Source organism: Suricata suricatta, chromosome 9, assembly GCF_006229205.1.
Source record: "Suricata suricatta isolate VVHF042 chromosome 9, meerkat_22Aug2017_6uvM2_HiC, whole genome shotgun sequence".
Taxonomy (NCBI): domain Eukaryota; kingdom Metazoa; phylum Chordata; class Mammalia; order Carnivora; family Herpestidae; genus Suricata; species Suricata suricatta.
The window spans coordinates 74051456-74073600 of NC_043708.1; the positions used below are offsets into that span (position 1 = coordinate 74051456).

At 38.5% G+C, this 22145-nt stretch overlaps 1 protein-coding gene across 1 annotated transcript; it reads left to right on the top strand.

Moving 5' to 3' along the window:
* Positions 1-1732: 1732 nt before the first annotated feature.
* Positions 1733-20556, top strand: EMC7 (ER membrane protein complex subunit 7). Its single transcript, XM_029951136.1, has 5 exons — positions 1733-2028; positions 8209-8328; positions 13123-13261; positions 14560-14640; positions 18490-20556. The coding sequence occupies exons 1-5, from the start codon at positions 1796-1798 to the stop codon at positions 18640-18642; spliced, it is 726 nt and encodes a 241-aa protein (XP_029806996.1). The 5' UTR covers positions 1733-1795; the 3' UTR covers positions 18643-20556.
* The last annotated feature ends 1589 nt before the right edge of the window (positions 20557-22145 follow it).

A 22145-nucleotide genomic window follows, 5' to 3' on the forward strand; every position in this document is an offset into this window, starting at 1 on the left:
TTTCCGGTGGTCCTCTTCTGCTCTTTGTCCTCTGTAAAAAAGAAAATCCCCAGCTCCTACTTGAGGTATTAAGACCAACACAGATTACCTATTAGTCAAATTGAACATGTGTCTAAGACACCAACAAAGCAGGGTCACCAAAATATGTGAAAGAATTCTCAGAAATTTTGGGGATGAAGCTATTTTTATTTTAGCCTATTTGTAAATTGTGTCATTTTAGAAAAGTGACGTTTTATTTATAGTTCAGTGTATTTTTGAGGCATGGTGGTAGTGGATAGCATTGTAGCACAGAATAAACTTTTTATGGTAGCCCTGCTTCTTCCAAAGGTGAAATGTGAAGAAATGGCTACATTCAGAGCTGAAGTACCTCTAATTGGCAGTTGCTGATGCTCAGGAGAGCTTACAGAGTATGGTGTGGTCCCAGGTGCTGCATCTCTATCTCTTGCCAGGGGCTCAGAGTACTTGTCTTTTGTATTTCTTTACCCAATTTTTGTTATTTTTCTTTGAGAGGCTAAGTCTAAAGGGTCCACAAGGAAAAAACATGCATTTCCTTTGATAATCTTCAATAGAGATTTGTAAGAGAAGGCAATGTTAATGGCCAACAGAAACTTTGGACAAGTCCGTTCCCTTTCTATCATCAAGAAAATTGAAAAGATTGGAGCGGATGATATCTGAAATCTCAGGCTTAGCCCCCACGATCAACATTGGCAGTCCCCGCCCCCCCCCCCCCGCAACACTGTTATGTTTATGGTAAAGCATTCAAACCAGAACGAAGGGTGTAGGACCTGATAGAGGTCCCTCAACTCTTCCCTTTTCACCAGAGACAACCCTTAGTGAATAGTTTGTGTATTTTTCCAGCTATTTTCTATGCCGAAACATTATCTCCTTTAAACATACAAATGGGGGGCGCCTGGGTGGCTCAGTCGGTTAAGCGCCAGCTTTGGCTCAGGTCATGATCTCATGTTTCGTGGGTTCGAGCCCCGCATCGCGCTCTGTGCTGACAGCTCAGAGCCTGGAGCCTGCTTCCGATTCTGTGTCTCCCTCTCTCTCGGACCCTCCCCTGTTCGCACTGTCTCTCAAAAATAAATAAAAGACATAAAAATGTTTTAAAACATACAAATGGGAGTGTTTTCATCTCACGCGTCTTAGGGAATATCTAGAACTTAAAAAAATAATTTGTTTTTAATGTTTATTGATTTTTGAGGGAGGGAGGGAGGGAGGGAGAGAGAGAGAGAGAGAGAGAGAGAGAGAGAGCGAGAATCCGAAGCAGGCTTCAAGCTCTGAGCTGTCAGCACCTAGCCGGAGGCGCGGCTCAAACTCAAAACTGCGAAATCATGACCTGAGCCGAAGTCGGAGGTTTAACCTACGGAGCGACCCAGGTGTGCCCCTCTTAACTTTTTTAAACGCTCTCTTCTGGGCCTGTTCTCTAGAAGTAAAAGCCTCATTTGCAGACACTACTTCCGATCGTCCTCTCTTTCAGTCTTATCATCTTTTACTCCTGCCGGGTCCCGGCTGCCAAACACTTCAGGGCTTTCGCTCTGTGGGCGGCCCCCTTCGGAGGCACTTGACACTTTCCTCAGACCGCCTTCCAATCCCGAGCGCGGGGAGTTCGCGGTAGTACCGTGCCTCATTTCCGCCTCGCAAGGCGATTGGCCCAAGAGTCCTTTCCTCGCGTTTGAGCCCACAGCTGGCGCCAAGACCAGGCGCGCAGTGATGACGACATCGGGCCGCGGCGGCCTCGCCTGCGAGGCTGGGAAGGCTTCCGGGGCCGGCCTGGCCGCTGAGAGCTGCTGTCATGGCGGCCGCTCTGTGGGGCTTGTTTTTCGTCCTTCTGCTGTTGCTGTCAGGGGATGCCCAGAGCTCGGAGCTGTCTGGGACTACTGCCGATGGGTCAGGAGGGATTGGGGTCGGCATAGGAGATCGTTTCAAGATTGAGGGACGTGCGGTGGTTCCAGGGGTGAAGCCCCAGGATTGGATCTCGGCGGCCCGAGTGCTGGTAGATGGAGAAGAGCACGTCGGGTTCCTTAAGTGAGCATCCTGTGGGCAGCGGGAAAGAGGTTGGCGTGGAAGCCAGAAGGGAATTCCCTCTAAGAGAGCCAGGTGTCAAGAGCTGACGACATAGCTGTGGGAGGGTGAAGGGGCGGGCGCCGATAGCGGTCTGTGCGGGAAACGTTGCGGGGGGCAGCCCGACGCTTTCCCCTTTCCCGCCGCTCACTCCAGTCCCTGGACCTCGGAAATGAGGATGGCCAGTGCTTGTCCCAGGGCCAGCGCAGTGGGGTCAGTTTTCCTCAATTCCATTTTTGCCTTATATGGGGTCGACCACTCGTGGGCCCTGGGGACAGGTGGGCCCTACATATATCTTAAGAAATTTCTTTCCTTTGCATCTCATCTGGCTTCCCTAGAATCTGGCCTTTTTTTTTTTTTCCCATTCATTTCAGTCTTTCGGCAGCTTGATGTTGTGTAGAAAGATGCTCAAAGCAAGTGGGAATTCTCAAAGCCTAAAGGGACTTCTATGTTGGCATAGACTGGGAGGCTAACGTTGCCGCTTCTCAAATTAATGGGCCCTGAAGTCCCTAATCAAAGCACCGTTTTTTTTTTGCCTGGAGGTGGGATTGTTCTTTTTTTACAGTTGAATTCATCGGGGGATTTGCACCATGACACTTGCAGGCATTTATGTCAGACTGGGGTTTCTCTACATCTGCTTGTATGCTTCTGTCTTTTCTAGCTATTAGCAGAAATAGGATTTCAGCCTGTATTAAAGGACCTCCACTCCAGTTTTGCAGCAGCCTGGTTTTCAGATGTTTAGGCACAAATGTGATGTTTTAAATCTTTAGTCGCTGCTTGGGAGGTGAAGCTTCAAACTGAAAGAACATGTTTAGGAAAGCAAGTGTTTCTCTGATAGGTTTGACCACCAGCAAATGGTATTTGAAATGCAGACAACTTAAATGTGGACACTTCTAAATTTGATTTGGAAATATTCAGATCATCCAGGTGCTGGATGAGAATTTGAATCTCAGATTCATAGATAATGACAAGAAGCTGATCACCAGTATTTAGATGCTATTTGTCTTTATGAATCTGGTGTTGTGGCACTCCTTTTATTTAAAAACATTTTTTAATGTTTATTTATTTATTTTTTATTTATTTTTGAGAGAGAGACAGTGTGAGCAGGGGAGGGTCATAGAGAGAGGGAGACACAGAATCCGAAGATAGGCTCCAGGCTCTGAGTTAGCTGTTAGCACAGAGCCTGATGTGGGGCTTGAACCCACGAACTGTGAGATCATGACCTGAGCTGAAGCCAGACACTTAACCGACTGAGCCACCCAGGTGCCCCTTAATGTTTATTTTTGAGAGCAAGAGCTAGCATGAGTGTGGGAGAAGCAGAGAGAGGTGACACTGAATCTGAAGCAGGCTCCAGGCTCTGAGCTGTCAACACAGAGCCCGATGAGGGCCTTGAACTCACGAGCAGTGAGATCTTGACCTGAGCCAAAGTCGGACACTTAACGGACTGAGCCACTCAGGCTTGTGTTGGGCATTCTTTAGCGTTTGCCCTAAGTAATATGTTTTAATGAAAAAACTCTAATTAAGTCTTGGAAAACTAGCCTAAATTGGCCATTTGGCTTCTCTACTCTGCAGTATATAATTACTTTAAGAAACATTATATTTGGGGCCCCTGAGTGACTCAGTGGGTTAAGCTCAGACTTTGGCCCAGGTCATGATCTCACAGCTCCTGAGCTCGAGCCACACGTCATGCTCTGTGGTGACCCCTCAGAGCCTGGAGCCTACTTCACATTCTGTGTGTCTCTCTCTTTGCTCCTCCCCTGCTCGAACTCTCTTTCTTTCAAAAATAAATAAACAAAATTATAAAAAACATATTTACTGGGGTACCTGGCTGGCTTAGTCGGTTGAGCATCTGACTTCGGCTCAGGTTATGATCTCACAGTTTGTGAATTCAAGCCCCACCTTGGGTCCTGCGCTAACAGCCTCAAGCCTGAAGCCTGCTTCGGATTCTGTCTCCCTCTCTCTCTGCCTCAACCCTGCACATGCTGTCTCTCTTTCTTTCAAAAATAAATACACATTAAAAAATTATTTTATTTTAAAATAATGTATAAGTTGGATCACCTGGATAGCTGAGTTGGTTAAACCTTGGACTCTTGATTTCACTTCATGTCTTGATCTCATGTTTGTCAGTTCAAGCCTGGCATTGGGCTTCACACTGGGCATGAAACTTACTTAAAAAAATTAAATATGTATAAGTATTATGTTTATTGAAGAAAACAAAACAAGTTAGGGTTAGCAAGCCTTAACATTTTATTGTGTATTTTGCAGTCTTTTTGTAATCATATGACCTGTTTTTAATACTAAATATATAGTACTTTAACCTGTTTTTTTTCAGTTAATATTTTGTGAGCAACTTCTGACACCATTTCATGTTCTTCCATTTGTATGTAGAAAGCTCAAAAACTAATATGAGGAGCTTATGGTGGGGAGCCTTGTTGGAAGAGGGATAGGTAATTTTTCTTGTACTTGTTATGCATAACTAGCATGCAGTTTTGACTATGGTTATGTTTGTTGGAGGTGGTATGGATCTTGGCTAATGGAGATGAGGGGAGTTTTGATTGAGGGTGCTTTATGCCAATTCTTGCTCTCATCACTGTGCACATAAATCATAATTTATTTAACTGTCTTCTGTTTGGGGTCATTTAGGTAGTCTTCAATTTTTGACATAGTAAGATTATGCATGACACTTTTTTGGAACTTTTTATTGTGAAAAATTGCAGACATACACTAAAACAATAGTTTAGTGAATACTTAGGTACCCATTACAATCTATTATTATTTTTTAATGTTTCTGTACCTCATTTTTTCTGAAATATTTAAATATGACCCTAAACATCATATTGTTTCTCTTGAAAAAACATAATTATGTGTCTCTAAAAGATAAGGGCTTGAAAAGCCCCCACAATACCATTATTGATTTAATAAAGTAAATAATACTGCTATAACTAATACCCAGTTCATTTGTCTCAAAAATGCTTTCATGTATTCTTTAAATCAAGATCCAATAAAGCTTGCATATTGCAGAGCACATTTTTAAAACCAAGTTTAAACATTTCATTATAACATTTGTATACTATCTTTCTAAAGTAAAGTATTTACCATAGGGTGGAAAATAGATATGCTTTTTCCTTTGGGCAGTTCTGCTGTTATATGTGTTGCACAGTCTTTAATTTTTCCTGGATCTAGAAAAATGTTTTGAAATTTTGTTCACTTAGGTCCCATAAAGAAGCAGAAGATATACTCAAATTAGAATAATTCAAGGAAAGTCTAATGAAAGGATTAAACAGTATAGTAACGGTATAGGGAAACAACCAGATTGTACAGTACTCTAGAGTTTACAGCCTCAAGGTTTATCACCTCTCAGCTTGAAGGATGTAGGGGAAGTAAAGTTTACTCAGACACAGGGGAAGAAAGAAAGGACTGCCTTGAGAGGAGCAATGGCTCTTGAAGAACAAATCAGAGGTGGCCTCTCAGGGAGAAAGCTGGGGAAAGTACGCTAAGCTCATGCTCTTTCTTTCATTCCTCCAGTCCGCAAAGAGAAGAGTGGAGTGTGGGTCAGAAGGGCAAATGGGAGACATCCAGCCCAGGAATAAGTGAACTTGAAGTTTATGTTTTAAAAGATGTTTGTTTATTTGTTTGTTTGTTTGTTTGTTTTGAGAGAGAGTGGGGGAGGGGCAGAGAGAGGGAGGGAGGGAGGGAGAGAGAGAGAGAGAGAGAGAGAGGGAATCCCAAGCACGTTCCACACTGTCAGCACAGAGCCCCACGTGGGGCTTGATCCAACAAACTGAGATCATGACCTGAAGGGAGATCTAGAGTTAGATGCTTAATTGACTGAGACACCCAAGCACCCTGATGGCTACATTTCAATTCTGTTTTAGCTTAGTGTGTATTTTGAAGAAACAAAGAATATGTTTTCCTCTTACATTTTAGTAAATATTGTGGATGTGGCAGAATCAATTATTGCTTTAACTGTGATAGAGTTTAATGATTTAAGAAGCATTATTTAATATATCATTCTGGGAATTCTCTGATAAAGCCAATCCTTTAAGGATCATTTGTTTCCTAAAACAGAAACTTCTTTTTCCTCAGAATGTCAGTTTTCACTATCAAAACAAATTCATTTTGATTCATGAACCTGAAATTATCAGGTCCTGATGGGATGGTTTTCTAAGTCTGGAAGGCTTAGAGGAAGTCAGTAAGGAAAAGGCAGGTTGTTTTAAGTACATGAACCTCTTAAAATTTTATATATCCAAACAAAGGTAACCAAAGTAGATGGGAATGAATGTGTAACAGGTGGAGTGAATGGTACTTAATACCTTATTTTTTTTGAAAGACAACAAAATACAGACAAAAACTAGGGGAAAAAGCCACCTATTTTTTAAAAGTCATTAATTTATTGTTTAATATCCAAGTTAGTTAGCATATAGTGCAACAATAATTTGGAATAGGAATTAAATTGGAATCGGGAGTAGATTTCTTAATGCCCCTTACCCATTGAGCCCATCCCCCTTCCCAACCCCCCTACCCCCCAGCAACCCTCAATTTGTTCTCTAAGAGTCTCTGTGTTTTGTCTCCCTCCCTGTTTTTATATTATTTTTGCTTCCCTTATGTTCATCTGTTTTGTCTCAAATTTCTCATATGAAGTCATATGATATTTGTCTTTTTGTCACTAATTTCGGTTAGCATAATCCCCTCTACTTCCATTCATGTAGTTGCAAATGGCAAGATTTCATTCTTTATGACTGCTGAGCAGTACTCCGTTGTATATCTATACCACATCCTCTTTACCCATTCGTCCATCAGTGGACATTTGGGCCTTTCCTTACTTGGGCTATTGGCAATAGTGCTGCTATAGACATTGGGGGGCATGTGCCCCTGCAAAACAGCACACCTGTATCCCTTGAATAAATACCTACTAGTGCAATTGCTGGGTCTTAGGGTAGTTCTATTTTGGGTAGTTCTATTTTAATTTTTTCAGGAGCCTCGATACTGTTTTCCACAGTGGCTGCACCAGTTTGCATCCCTCCAGCAGTGCACAAGGGATCCTCTTTCTCTGCTTCCTCGCCAACATCTGTCGTTGCCTGTGTTGTTAATGTTAGCCATTCTGACAGGTGGGAGGTGGTGTCTCAGTGTGGTTTTGATTTGTATTTCCCTAATGATTGATGATGAGCATTTTTTTCATGTCAGTTGGCCATCTGGATGTCTTCTTTGGAGAAGTGCCTTTTCATGTCTTTTGCCCATTTCTTCACTGGATTGTTTTGTTTTTTTGGGTGTTAAGTTTGATACGTTCCTTATAGATTTTGGAGACTAACTCTTTATCCGATGTGTCATTTGCAGATATCTTCTCCTATTCCTTCGGTTGCCTTTTAGTTTTTCTGATTGTTTCCTTTGCTGTGCAGAAGATTCCAGTGGTTCATTTTTGTGTTTGTTTCTCTTGCCTCTGGAGACATGTTGAGTAAAGTTGCTGAAGGCTGAGGTTGCCTTCTTTGTTCTCTAGGATTTTGATGGCTTCCTGTCTTACATTTAGGTCTTTCACCCATTTTGAGTTTATTTTTGTGTGTGGTGTGAGAAAGTGGTCCAGGTTCATTTCTCTGCATGTTGCTGTCCAGTTTTCTCAGCACCATTTGCTGGAGAGATTGTCTTTATTCTATTGGATATTTTTTCCTGCTTTGTCAAAGATTAGTTTGTGTGTCCATTTCTGGGTTCTCTATTCTGTTCTGTTGATCTGAGTGTCTCTTTTTGCACCAGCCATTTATTTTTAATTAAGAAGTTGTTGCAAGGGATCAGCAAAATTGGTACCCTAATACTGTAGTAATAATGTAAATTGGAAATTTTCCTTGAATGAAGATATGGCTTCCGAATTGGAACTGTGTCCTGTTATCACTGTCCCACAGAAGGAATTGGAAGTACTTTCTGTGTCAGGATTCTCTGCTCCTGTGGCATGCTCTGGGGTATTTTCAGAACCCAGACAGTGTGATTATGGAAGCCGAAATGTGGGGATAGTTCTTGCCAGTTTTTGTTTTTTGTTTTTTGCTAATTGCTCTGAGTGTCATTTTGAGGGGAGTTGATTTGGGAGTTAACATTATCTGGATTAAGAAAACAAGCTATTGACCAGAAGTGTCTGAATATGATTTTCATTTTTTTCAGGACAGATGGGAGTTTTGTGGTTCATGATATACCTTCTGGATCTTATGTAGTAGAAGTTATATCTCCAGCTTACAGGTTTGACCCTGTCCGAGTGGATATCACATCAAAAGGAAAAATGAGGTAAGCATACCTGACGTAGTATAAAAATTTTTTTTTAATGTTTATTTATTTTTGAGAGAGAGACAGAGAGAGTGTGAGCAGGGGAGGGGCAGAGAGAGAGGGAGACACAGAATCTAAAGGAGGCTCCAAGGTCTGAACTGTAGGCACAGAGCCCGACGCAGGGCTTGAACCCATGGACTGCGAAATTAAAACCTGAGCGGAAGTTGGAGCCACGCAGGCACCACTGATGTAGTTAAAAAAATTTTTTTTAAATTAATATTTATTTTTGAGAGAGAGAGACTGAGCATGAGCAGGAAAGGGCAAAGAGAGAGGGAGACACAAAATATGAAGCAGGATCCATGTTCCAGCTGTCAGCACAGAGCCTAATGTGGAGCTCGAACTTGCGAACCATGAGATCATGACCTGAGCTGAAGTCCAACGCTTAACCAACTGAGACACCTGAACCCCTGATGTAGTTTTTACTAAAGGATAGACTACTGAATACTTCCTATATTCCTTTTAGATTTTATAGTTAGAGTTGAAAAGTTTTCTCATTTCAACTACAGGTATTCCTTAAAACAATTAAATTATCCTTATATTGTTTTCAATTTAAAAAATTTTCTTACTCTGTTCCCCCTAAAATATCCTTATATTGGTTTTTGTGTGTGTGTGTGTGTGTTTTGAGAGAGAGAGGGTGTAAGTGAGCAAGGAGCAGAGAGAGAAAGAGAGAATCCCATTAGGGGCAGAGAGAAAGAGAGAGAGAAAGAAAATTGGGGCTAACCCGGGGCACCAGGAGCTCACCTGATGTGGGACTTGAGCTCACAAAATCGAACTCAGAAGCATAAGATCATGACCTCAGCTGAAGTCAGATGCTTAACGACTGAGCCACCCAGGCACCCTCCTTATATTGTTTTAGTGTGCACACTGGTAATATTATAAAGTTGAACTTCCTCCTTCTCTGCTTTAAAATTTATTTTAAAGTTCCTTTATATGACTATATAGAAAAGAGGCAAGATTACCTACTGTGAGAGCAAAAGCCCTGTGAAAGTTATAATTGAAATGGGATTTCTAAAGTGAGAAATAATTTAACTTTTCTAAATTAGAAATGTTAATTGTCCCTGTTTTTCATTAGGATATTTTCATAATACCTCTTAATACCTATGTAATAGTTGTATTGATCGAGAAATTTCTACAGTTCCTCCTTTCTGAAATATGTAGTGTGCAGTGGAAGTTTGGTATTGTTTGAGAAAACAATAGCTTGTATTGTGCAGTTGATCCCTGAGTGAGGATCATGATAAGAAGAGAAAAAAGCACAGCCTCAGAAGCTTGCAGACTGGGAAAAAGTTTCAGAATTTCTAAGTAGATGAACACAGGTTTTGAAGTTGAGGAGAAAAGAATGCTGGAGGAATTCAGGCTGTGTGTGTGGAATACGACAGACAGATGGAATCTACTGTATAGATGTCCAGTGTTCAGGTTCCTTCTCTTATTACACCGGTTTATTTTATTTTATTTTATTTTATTTTATTTTATTTTATTTTATTTTATTTTATTTTTTTGTCCCATGCTAGTAGTTGTCTCTTTGGCCTAATGACCAGGAAATCTATGAAACAGTTTTATTTGTTTGCTTTTTTTTTTTTTTCTAGCTTTATTGAGGTATGATGGCAAAGATGAAAGAAGTTTGAGCGGTAATGTCTTTTCTTTGAATTAGCACAAAATAACTCTATGTTGCAGTAATGAAGCACAGGTCTGGCAAAGGCAAAAATAATTTTGGGGTTCAAAGAACTCCACCTTATATTATTTAATTAATTATTTATTTTTTATTTTGAGGAACTCTGTTTTACTGCTGACCTTTTTGATACATTCCAAAAATATTTAGGTTGATTTGTAGAGACCCCAAAGTGAGCTGACATAATAAAGATATGTTCAGTTAGTACCATAATATTTATGTTTGCATTAGTGTTTATGCCTAAAATGTTTTTCTTCTTTCTTTGCCTTTTTTTTTGGACATTGAAAGTTTTAAAAGTATAACATGTCACTATGCTATAGTTCAAATAGAGTGAGCCCCACTAGGGCTGTCTCATCCTTCCTGTCAGCTGTATGTTAGTTAGTCTGCTGAGGCCGGCGCCCACTGAGGGACAGGTAGGGTTTTCTTTCTCCTCTTTTAACATGTGTGGTGAACAGAGATGACTACTTGGTAGTAATTTAAATTCTTGACATTATCATGAAACTAATATTACGATGCCACTAAAAATAAACTCTTGAGAAACAAATTACTTTTCCCCCTATTTTTGAAGTTACATTGTTGTCTTAGAAGAGTCTAGTTTGTCCAGATTCTAATTGTGTTTCTTGCTGTTGACTATTTAGAGCAAGGAAGAAGCTTGAATTAAACGAAATGGCTTGTAAATATGTTTATAAATATTTTTTTTGATAGATAAATGAATTAATTCAGAGTAGATGAATCACACAAGGTATCAAATTTTTCATGTCTTCTTAAAGGCATAACGATATTTAAGAAAATATATAGGTAAAAGTCTAATATGTTAAATTTAAACTTTAAGGACTTATGACTTTTTATATATTTTAGAATTGGAAGCTTGGAAATGGGTGGGTGTGTTGATTACACTATACTTATATACACATTTAACAGTTTTTATAAACATTGAAAATACTAAATACTGGAGGAAATGAGGGTTGTTAACAGGGGATACTTGTCTATTAAAACCTGTAATTTATTTTTATTTACTTTTGGGCTGAATTTTGCATAAAGTAGTCTAAGCAAATAGGACTATTTTTCTGTATATGAAGTTTTATTGCTTTTTTTCTTTGGGTGAAGAGTACTTCCTGCCTTAGCATTTAAGGACTGGTTGCAGCAGTGGGATTCATATTCTCACTTCCATTCCTGATGAGTGGATGCCCGACGCATAGGTAAAAAATAAGGCCTTTACATTTTAATAATTGAGGTTGGAACAGAATAGAGAACAGAATGGGATTCACAGAAGATCCTCATATTCTTGAGCAATATTTTGTAAGCATGCAGGGTAATATGGCAGACATCTCCTTTTAAATGTATAGCTTTCAGAAGAGTAAGGGAAATCCTTGGGGGACAAACCATAAACCACCTTCCCACTTGGAGGTTTTGACGTTTTAACCAAAATGCTTAGATTTTATTAGCAGTATGTAGGTAAGAGGTAAGCTTTAGGCTTGCTTTGGGCCAGAATTAGATCTAAGGCTTGATTCCCCATTTGACTCTTTGCACTAAAATCCAAAAGACTAGTCTTCGAATCTGGCCCTGGCCTTTTATGGGGGGAAATTTCTCCTGAAATTTGATAGTCACAGTCCTATTTGTCCTATTGTTGGTGAAATTTGGGGTGTGAACTTATTACTTCCTGCATGATCAAGAAACTTGCAAACTGTGCGATTAACAAAATCATCCCTGGTCATAATCCTGGACTCCTGGCAGAGACAAATGCATAACCTCTCTGCAGGGAGATACTCTCTATTCAGGCTCACACATAAATAAAGTTAATCAAATACCCAAGAAAACAGTGTACATTGAGTCAGCAGATGAATTAAATCTGTAAGAACCTTACGTAATAGAATTATTGGATATGGACTATGAAATGGTTTAAAGTATATTTAAAATGGTTAAATAAAAGATCTGTTGTCATAAGAGTAAGAGACTACAAAAATACAGCATGGATATTTAAAAAAAGAATAAAATAGAATTTCTACAATAAATACAGGCTTTGGAATACAAAATTCAATGCATATGTTAAACAACTGAACAGAGATTCGATGAACTGGAAGACAGATAGGAAAAAATTTACCCACATTTACGGTACACATAAAGGCATGGACACTGTAAAGAATTTAACAAGATTAAGAGTAAAGAATGAAAAGGTCTAGAGGTCTAGGGTGGCTCAGTCAGTTGAGCGTCTGACTTTGGCTCAGGTCATGATCTTGCAGTTTGTGAGTTCGAGCCCCACATCAGGCTTACTGTTGTCAGCCTGTCAGCACAGAGCCCTCTTTGGATCTTCTGTCCCCCTCTCTCTGCCCCTCCTCCACTTGCTCTCTGCCAAAAATTTAAAGGAGGGAAGGAAGGAAGGAAGGGAGGGAGGGAGAGAGGGAGGAAGGAAGGAAGGAAGGAAGGAAGGAAAGAAGGAAGGAAGAGGTCTAACTGGTGTCAAATAGAAGTTCTGGGAGGAAATGAGACGGAAAGGGGAGGCAGTTTTCAGAAAGTAGACTGGAACACGTGTGAACATGGGTGAGCGTTTTGATTAAAATTAGTGGCATCTCAGGTGAAAATGTAGTGTTACCTGTGGCACTGTTGCAAGACTTTCTTAAGTCATAAATTTTTCCTGCAAAATTTTAGATTTAAAAATTGGGTGTGCTCATTCATGCATATCTCAGACAGATAAATAAAATCCAGCATTTTTGTGTGTTTATAACAAAATTAATTTATTATTAAATATAATCTAAGAGCTTTAGAGTTAGAAGAATTCTAAAAGAGCTTTTGATATAACCAGAAGAGAACTTGTCTAACCCCATAGGCATCAGTAATTACAGAGCTACAGCTAGAAACTAAAGTTTCTTGATTCCAAATCTAGTGTTCTCTCTCTACATTTTGCTAAATATTTTAGAAATACAGATAAAGCTACTTTGATCCGAGTTTTAAAATCAAAGGTTTAGATGCCAAAGCATTTTGGAAAAAGCTAAAGGTAATTATTAGGCATTGCTAATATATTATAAGCAGTTCTTTTAACTAGTAATGTTTTTGATAAAATTACTGATGCTTTTTTCACGTTGCTTTATCAGAGCAAGATATGTGAATTACATCAAAACATCAGAAGTGGTCAGACTGCCCTATCCTCTCCAAATGAAATCTTCAGGCCCACCTTCTTACTTTATTAAAAGGGAATCCTGGGGCTGGACAGACTTTCTAATGAACCCAATGGTATGTATCAGGCTACAATTAAGTATCTTTATAAATCTCTAATTTGAATCCAGGCAGTTGAAAATTTCTAGCCCCTGTGAGAAAGAAAGGTTAGGTCAGATTCTTAGATGAAAGGATAGTTGTGAATAGTTTATTGATTTCAGAAAAAAGAGTAGCTTTGGGAATACTAATGAAGAGAATATAGTGAGAATTGCACAGTAGATTTGACATTGAAAGTGCAATGGAAATGGGATAAATATTTATGATGAAATGTTTTAAAATTTTAATGGAGCGAGAGTCTGTGCTAAGTCCCGTGGAGTAGCAGTCTCGTCCTTCGTACTTCCTCCTTGTTGGTCCGTGGATGAGTGTGGCATCATTTATTAATCAGCTCCTATTGATGGCTTGGGTGAGGGTTTTTCTCCTTTTTCTCATGTGTAGTAAGTAAACAGAGAAGTTTTTCTCTGGTGATTTAAATACCTGGTATGAAAATGATGTTATGGTATCCACTAATAATAAACCAATAATAGAAATCATTTTGTAGAAACAAATTGACTTTTTTTTCCCCCTGCTTCTGGAAGTTTAGTTATTGTCTTGTAATTGTTCCAAATGGTGATCATATTCCTTGCTGATAGCTATTTAGATCACAAACAAGGATATTTGGGGACTACATTTTTGGAGAGGAATAAATAGTACCTGGAATCTGCTTTCAGGCCTAGTGAAGCAGGAGGGTGGGGTGGATAGGAGAAACCAGCAAGGAGACTCCAAAGTTTATTGAGAAATAGATGCCATGTTCTCAGTTCTGAAATTCATGGAAACCTATACAGTGCTAGAATAGCTTCTAGGTCATTTTTCAAAACTGAACCGTTACAGTAGTCACCTAGTCGTGTATTGCAGGCTCAAGAGGATGTACATTAGAGGGGCAATATAGTATTTTCTTCAAGAAAGAGCCCCACAGGCCATCAGGATCGCTATTCCCAATGCCAGACTGCAGATTGAAGAAAGTGAATAGATAGTTACGTTTGCAAACTATTTGTGTTAAATAAAACCGGTAACTCTGCAAAATGATACGTGGCACAGGTATAAAGTGAGGTGCCTGTAATGTCCAAATCCACGTAGATCAGGCTCTTTCTCCACAGTAGTCAGATGTGGAGGAGCACCTGTATCCCATGGGCTGGGTGAGTAGAATCGAGGTGGTGCTGCTAGTTTTATTCTGTGTATAACATTCGAATCTTTAATTTCATCATGGGTTGTTAAATGCAGATTTTATTCTGCTGTTAAAAAGGAAAAACAGTTTCTGGATTTTTTTTTTTCTTCCACAGGTTATGATGATGGTTCTTCCATTATTGATATTTGTGCTTCTGCCCAAAGTGGTCAATACAAGTGATCCTGACATGAGACGGGTAAGGTGGTTGCCCCCACAGTGACTTTTTGAACCAAATTCTGGTGCCTGAATCATTCATTGTGGCTGAATGGCTTGGATATTTTCAGCTTTATCCTAATTCCCAAGCCAAATTCATTTGGAGGTTGTGTTAATACAGTATCATGTGCCTGGCATTTAGTTCATTGTTTCCATAGGACCAGATAAATTCAGTTAGCTCTGCCTGATAAAAGCCTGGGTCTTTTCATATAGCTAAAACACTGCTTAGTACTGCTCTTTTTGTTTTATTTTGTTTTATTTTTTTATGTCTTTTATTTATTTTTGAGAGACAGAGAGAGACAGTGCGAGCAGGGGAGGGTCAGAGAGAGAGGGAGGCACAGAATCTGAATCAGGCTCCAGGCTCTGAGCTAGCGGTTAGCACAGAGCCTGATGCAGGGCTCGAACCCACGAACCGTGAGATCATGACCTGAGCTGAAGCCGAACACTCAACTGACTGAGCTACCCAGGCGCCCCAGTACTGCTCTCTTTGTGCCTCACTTGTTAAATAGTTGAAATGCATAATAATATTGGTAGCCCAATCCAAATAGTTTACAAAATGATAGCTGCTTACAATTTACCTTTACTTTATAAAACTGTTCAGAGTACACATTTAGTTTATGTGTTCAGATGCGCACACAAATTCAGATAACCAAGGGAAAAAAATAGAATAGTGACCTCCAGACTCTTTACCCCAGAATTATACTGGTTTGGCAGAGGACAAAGGAGTTGCCAAATAAGATGCTTCAAATTTAGTGCCACTACTTTGTCTCTCTGAAATATTGGTTTTCGTACAATCTTCAGAATTTTTTTTTAAACCATTATTTTTCTTCCACCTGGAAACAATCGGCAAATACCCCCTAGCTCCAAGTTTTTCCACTGTATGTAACATATTGATGTGTTGACCCCTTATTCATTGCTTAATGCACATTTAATCAATGTCTAGGTTATGGATACTGGGGATATAAAAATGAATTGTATATCATCCCTGTTGTCAATGACCTCAGAGTCCATTTAGGCGTAGGAAATAGCATAGATTTATAAAACACTCTTTCTTGCCATTGGAGGATTGTGGGTATATGGGTGAGCGAGTGTGTTTGTGTTTTAAAAGGGAAAATAAGATATACATACAATAAGTAAAAATATTTGCTGAGGTAGTAGGTGATTAAGTTCTGTAGAAGGCCAGGCATTAATCCCAAGCCAGAATAGCAGAAAAAGCTTCATGATTAAAGAAATTTTTAAGATATTTTGGAATGTCTTACTGCCAAATTGACATCTTTGCTTCACTGTCAGTCCAGGTAACTCTGTGGCATTGACAGAAGGAAACATTGAACATTGGATTAAAAGTTCATTCCTTGCAAAGTGCTTTGTACATAGTAAGCAGTATAATAAGTTCTTTATTCAAGAGCTTCAGAATTGAACAGATTTAAACAGATTTGAGGATATTATTTTTGCAGGGTCTCAAGACTTGTTGCCACATACATTTGATTATTAGGACATGTTAACTTTTTCTTCTGGGGGGCATGTTAACATTTTTTATTTATGCTTATAATGTTTCTTTTCCTGCTCATATCTGTAAAAGCACATTCTCTTTGAGAACCCATGTATAAATTCTATCTTAGAAGAGAAAGCCTAAACTAATATCCAAGTGGTATTCAACTGTAAATGATAGATAATATAGTATTTGCTATTTTCTTCCGTGTGTGAACTAAGACTATTTTAAGTTCATTTTTGGAATGTCACATAAAATTCAAATGTAGCATATATTACATCAGTATTGTTGAAAATAGAACAATACTTTATAGACTGTTGGCTAAATAGAGAGAGGACAAAACGTCAAAATAAAAGTGCCAAATCCTTAAGAGGTCCTGCCAGTGACTTGTTTGTAACATTTTTATTGCTTGCTTTAGATGCTGTTAAGGTCACTCAGGCCATAAGAGTAGTATTCATAGATTTACTACTATGGGCTTTAGGAATTAAGTGTTGGAAATACTGTAGTTATTTTCCAAACTTTTCTAATAGCTTTGATATATAATTAAAGATTGATATTCTTTTTTTAATGATTTTTTTTAAATTTATTTGAGAGAGAGAGTGCGAGCAGGGGAGGGACAGAGAGAGAATCCCAAGCAGGCTCTGTGCTGTTAGCAGAGAGCCCCACAGGGGGCTCAAACCCACAAACCGTGAGATCATGATCTGGGCTGGAATCAAGAGTCAGTTACTTAACTGACTGAACCACCCAGGCACCCCTGATATTCTTACTTATATGTATCTAAAGAAAGCATGAGTTTAAGAAAACACTTATTTAGGGGCACCTGCGTAGCCCAGTTGGTTAAGCATCCAGCTCTTGATTTTGGGTCATATCATGATCTCACGGTCATGAGATTGAGCCCTCTTAAAGAATTTCTCCCTCTGCCCCTCCCCCTGATTGTACTCGTACTGTCTCTCTCTCAAAAAAGAGAAAGAAAAATTTTAAAATAAATTTAAAAAGGAAAGGAAATACCCATTAAAACAGTAAAAAAAAATTTAAATCAGAAAACATAAAGGGCACTTGGGTGCCTCAGTTGGTTGAGCATCCAACTCTCAATTTTGGCTCAGGTCATGATCATAGGGTCATAATATGAAGCCCCATGTCAGGCTCAGCGCTGAGTGTGAAGCCTGCTTAAGATTCTCTCTCCCTTTGGGGCACCTGGGTGACTCAGTCAGTTAAGCGTCTGACTTCGGCTCAGGTCATGATCTCATAGTTCGTTAATTCGAGTCCCATTTCAGGCTCTGTGCTGACAGCTTGGAGTCTGGAGCCTGCTTCAGATTCTGTGTCTCCCTCTCTCTCTGCCCCTCCCCTGCTCATGCATTTTCTCTCTCTCTTTCTCTTAAAAAATAAATAAACATTAAAAATTTTTTATAAAAAGGTTCTCTTTCTTTGTCTCTCCCCCCACCTCATAGTCTCTCTATAAAATTAAAAAACAAAAACCATAAGATAACAGGAATACAATCACATATACTAGTAGAAAATACTGTTTATGAAAACATAAGCTAACCCTAGGCAAGATTTGTTAGGCATTTATTAAAGGATCACAATGCTTAGTAGTATAAAGGAGGTAGAAACGGGGTTTCTGAAAGGATACAGGAGTGCTGATTCATAGGGGCACATGCACCCCAATGTTTATAGCAGTGCTATCAACAAAAGCCAAATTATGGAAAGAGCCCAAATGTCCATCAACTGATGAATGGACAGAGAAGATGTGGTTTATATATACAATGGAATACTACTCGACAACGACAATGCCATTTGCAACAATGTGGATGGAACTGGAGGGTAGTATGCTAAGTGAAGTAAGTCAGTCAGAGAAAGACAGATAATCCTGTGTTTTCACTCATATGTGGAACTTGAGAAACTTGACAGAAGACCTTGGGGAAAGGGAAGGTCAAACAGAGAGGGAGGGAAACAAATCATAAGAGACTCTTAAATACGGAAAACAAACTGAGGTTTGATTGGGGGGGAATAGGATTGGGAAAATGAGTGATGGCAGTGAGGAGGGCACTTATTTGGATGAGCACTGGGTGTTGTTTGTAAGCAAAGAATCGTGGGAGTCTACTTCTGAAGCCAAGAGCACATTGTATACGCTGTATATTAGTTAACTTGACAGTAAGTTAGATTTAAAAAAAGAATGAAAGAAAAGAAAAACATGGTTTCTGAAGTGCTATTGGGTATAACATTGCTGAGAACCAGTAGCTTCTACTTGTTCTATTCTTCTCCTTCCTTGATGGAAGTGTTAGTTGTTAAATGACTTGAAGGATCTCAGTGCCTTTTATATTATTGTGCTTTGTCTTCTTGCAGGAGATGGAGCAGTCAATGAATATGCTGAATTCCAACCATGAATTGCCTGATGTTTCTGAGTTCATGACAAGACTCTTCTCTTCAAAGTCATCTGGCAAGTCTAGCAGCGGCAGCAGTAAAACAGGCAAAAGTGGGGCTGGCAAAAGGAGGTAGTTGGACAGTCCAGAGATAGTATTTGCACAGACATGGCAACACTGGGTGACATCCAAGCCTTGAGGGAAAACCGTGAAGCAACTGCTGTAAACTTGAGTCATCCTTAAAGTTGATCTCTTCTCACTGTCGTGTTTGGTAATTCTGTAGCACGTGTTTTATGCCTGGTACACAAGAAAACCGAGCTTCCGTCTTTTTTTCTGTATGAGGTCAATATTGATGTCACTGAATTAATTACAGTGTCCTCTAGAAGATGACATTAATAAATTATATGAAGTACTATACATTATGTATATTAAAATGTCTTAATCCAGAGATAGAATTATCTTGTCATTTCTTCTTCACTTGATGTTTCTTTTAATCTGGACAGCTATCTTTCATTATATGAGATTTGAAATTGACCTTTCCTATTTAAAAAGAAATGGTTGCTATTTTTAGAGCAGCATGTACCCTTGGGTTTTTTTTTTTTTTTTTTTTGTAGCCAGAACTTTGAAAATTATCAACCCTGCCCTGCATTTAACATTTCCTGATGATGGAGGTAGAACCAAATTCTGATGTCGTTTTAATTTTTGTTGTTACAGTTTTAGAGTATGCATATATGAATTAGAGTAGATGTTACTAGTTTTCAAGTTTTTGTTCCCATCACTGGGTTCCACTGAGTATCAGCTATGTGCTGTACATCAAGGTGGGAGTCAGAGATGGAGAATGACCAGTGCCTGTTGTCAGTAGAGCTTACTATGGAAGGAGGAGGCACAAATACTAACAGGGGATGCATAGCCAGGGGAAGGAAGTGCAGCAGTAGGAGAGCCTTCTGGACACTAAGCATGGAAAATAACCTTGGAGCTCCATGTTGTGATGGTGGTAGTGTAGCACAGGCACCTTTTAAATCTCTATTGAGTCTCAGAGTTGTTGGAATATAAATATTACTTTCCAATCAGGATTATGTCAAAAAAATTTTTATGTCAGTAAGTTATAAAAATTTCATACCTTTTCTTTTGTTTTTTAATTAAAAAAGAACTCCGAGACTATTATAGTATTGCTCTAGTAAAGGTCTCCTGTCTTCTATGATAAAGAAACCCCCCCATTGCTTTCTCAAGGTTATTAAATTGGCCAAAATGACCCAAAAAAAAAGATTGATTCCAAATGCTTATTTACCCTTTTGTAGTAGGTACAGTTGTTCATTTTGAAATGCGGTTCGCATGTTTTCTTTTAAAGACATAAGTTTTGATGCAGGACATTTTATTAACTGATATAGTGTTTGTATTATTATATGCTAAAGTTAACAAACTGGTAAAGCTGTGAATGACTGAGGTAGATAAACTGCGATGGTAGAACTTGGTAGGTCTTTGAAAGCGGAGTCATTTATTGAAAATAACTAAAATATTAGAATGCTAGTTGAATGAAAGTTGCAATTTAAAGGAGACAGAATATAGTGAGAGTTATAGTGTGACTGGAAATCATCTTGAAAAATTTCAAAATTTGGATTGTCAAAATTTGCACATAGAATATCTAATGACCAAAAAATTAGAAAGAACTTTCAAGGAAATTATCATTTCATATCCTAATTAAGAAAGTTTATGGTTATTTTACATAGATTCTAAATCCATCTGAATATAATATATATACATCTCTTATCATATTACAGAATATTATTATATCAGTTGTATATGAAAATCTTATCTTTGCATAGAACCTTCATCAAATGCTTATTGTGCTTACAGGTGCAGAAATCATATATTTTATTAGACAATATTGGGTTCAGTGCAAAGAGACTGTTTAGCTGCTAACTTGCATTTTGTGACTTTTGGGCGAGTCATTTCCCTCTTTGAACCATGTTTTGTCTTATTCATTGTTGTATTTCCAGCATTGAGCATATATTTAGGCACACAATAAATGTTTGTTGAGTGAATAAATTAATGGGCCTTCCTCATCTGTAATTGAGGGATTTGGATTAGACCTGTAAATTCCTTTTCAAGATCTAAAATTCTATAATTCTAACCTGGTCCTGTTATTTTCTAGCCACAAAAACCATGTATCAGTGCCAAGTTTTTCTTTTTCCCCCACTTTCTTTGATTCTTTTTGCTGTTCTTCGTTTGGAGGCAAAGCATTATTTAGGACCTTTTTAGATTAGGGACTTTCTTAGATTGAGTTTACTTTTATCTCCTAAATATAAGCTTTGTGTTTAAAAATTTTTCACACAGTGTTTTAGGAGTCAAAACTAGAAGACTCCTGCTGAGTCTGGTTAACATTTTGAAATGACTCATGATTTTACGTAGCTTGCCCAGAGTAGCAAAATATCTTATTTTTCTCTTATGTTTACTCTAACAGGAGGGAAGAAGCAACCATTCACCATACTTTTCAGTAATTGAAAGGTTTTCAAGGTCCTGATGAGGAATATCAATAATGTCATTTAAGTGGTCACTCAGACTTTCAGGAAGTGCTAAAAAACTGTACTGGAAATATTTTTATTGAATATTTTAGAAAATTAATCCAGGTATTTTCATTTTTGTTCATTGCCTTCCAGGTTACATATAGACCTACTTTTGCATGTTTATAATTATTAATGTGCCATTTTGTATTTAAACCCAACAAAAATTCTGCTAAGTACTAATCTCAGGGAACACAATAGAAACTAGTGGCTAAATCTTTCCATTCAAGGAGTATTTTGAGACAGGACCTAGTTGTATTGTACTCTTCTTTTAGCATTGTATGTATGATTGTTGCCATCATTTAGCATCAGGTTTTGGTTGTTTTTTTAGTTTGAAAGGTATGTGAGAATAAAATAACTTTTTTAGAAAAAAAATCCCTCCTCATATAGCCTCAAATATTAGCTTGTCTCTTTTTTCTTTGTAACACAACTTTATTATGGGAGCATAGGGGAACCGAAGCCATTCATGGTGGCTACAGTCTGGTAGGATTGAGCCAGCCAGGCAAGCAAGCCTGAGAACATAGAGGAGTAAGTTAAGAAGGTCAAGTAGTAAATAAGAGGAATAAGTAGAGCCATAAAAACTAGCTGTGCACAGCATTTCCAATAGAGAACATTTGACAGGGCATTTAATTCCACTAAAATTTAATTAGCTAGTAATTATTGAAGATTCATATGTGTCCTTCCTTAGGGAGTTTTGAAATCAAGTTTTCCATATATATGAATGTAAGTAATTTACTCACTTTTAATGAGCTCCTACTACGTATATTTGCATGTTTTAAAAACATTTCTAAATAATTTTTCCTGAAAAAATTAGAAAATGTTTCCAATTAAATGATCATGAAAATTTGGCATGCAGAGTAAGAAACGGAATCACTCAAGCGTGTTATGAGATGATCCAAAAGGACCGTGAGAAGATGTATAAGGAAAGCTTCCTTGCAAAAACTGCTATCATGGAATCTTGTGCATTGCACATAATAAAGAAGGAGAAATACAGTTTTGCGCTCTCTCTCCACAGGACTGGATGGACCTGCCTTCCCACCCCGAGCTGGTTGGACTGGGGGTGGGACTTGAGCCAATC

What these genes read in the sequence shown, in the direction of transcription:
- EMC7 (XM_029951136.1), top strand. Translation starts at nt 1,796, where the DNA reads ATGGCGGCCGCTCTGTGGGGCTTGTTTTTCGTCCTTCTGCTGTTGCTG. An exon ending in GAGCACGTCGGGTTCCTTAA is followed by an intron (nt 2,029 to 8,208) that starts GTGAGCATCCTG and finishes CATTTTTTTCAG; the next exon opens with GACAGATGGGAGTTTTGTGG. An exon ending in GTGATCCTGACATGAGACGG is followed by an intron (nt 14,641 to 18,489) that starts GTAAGGTGGTTG and finishes GTCTTCTTGCAG; the next exon opens with GAGATGGAGCAGTCAATGAA.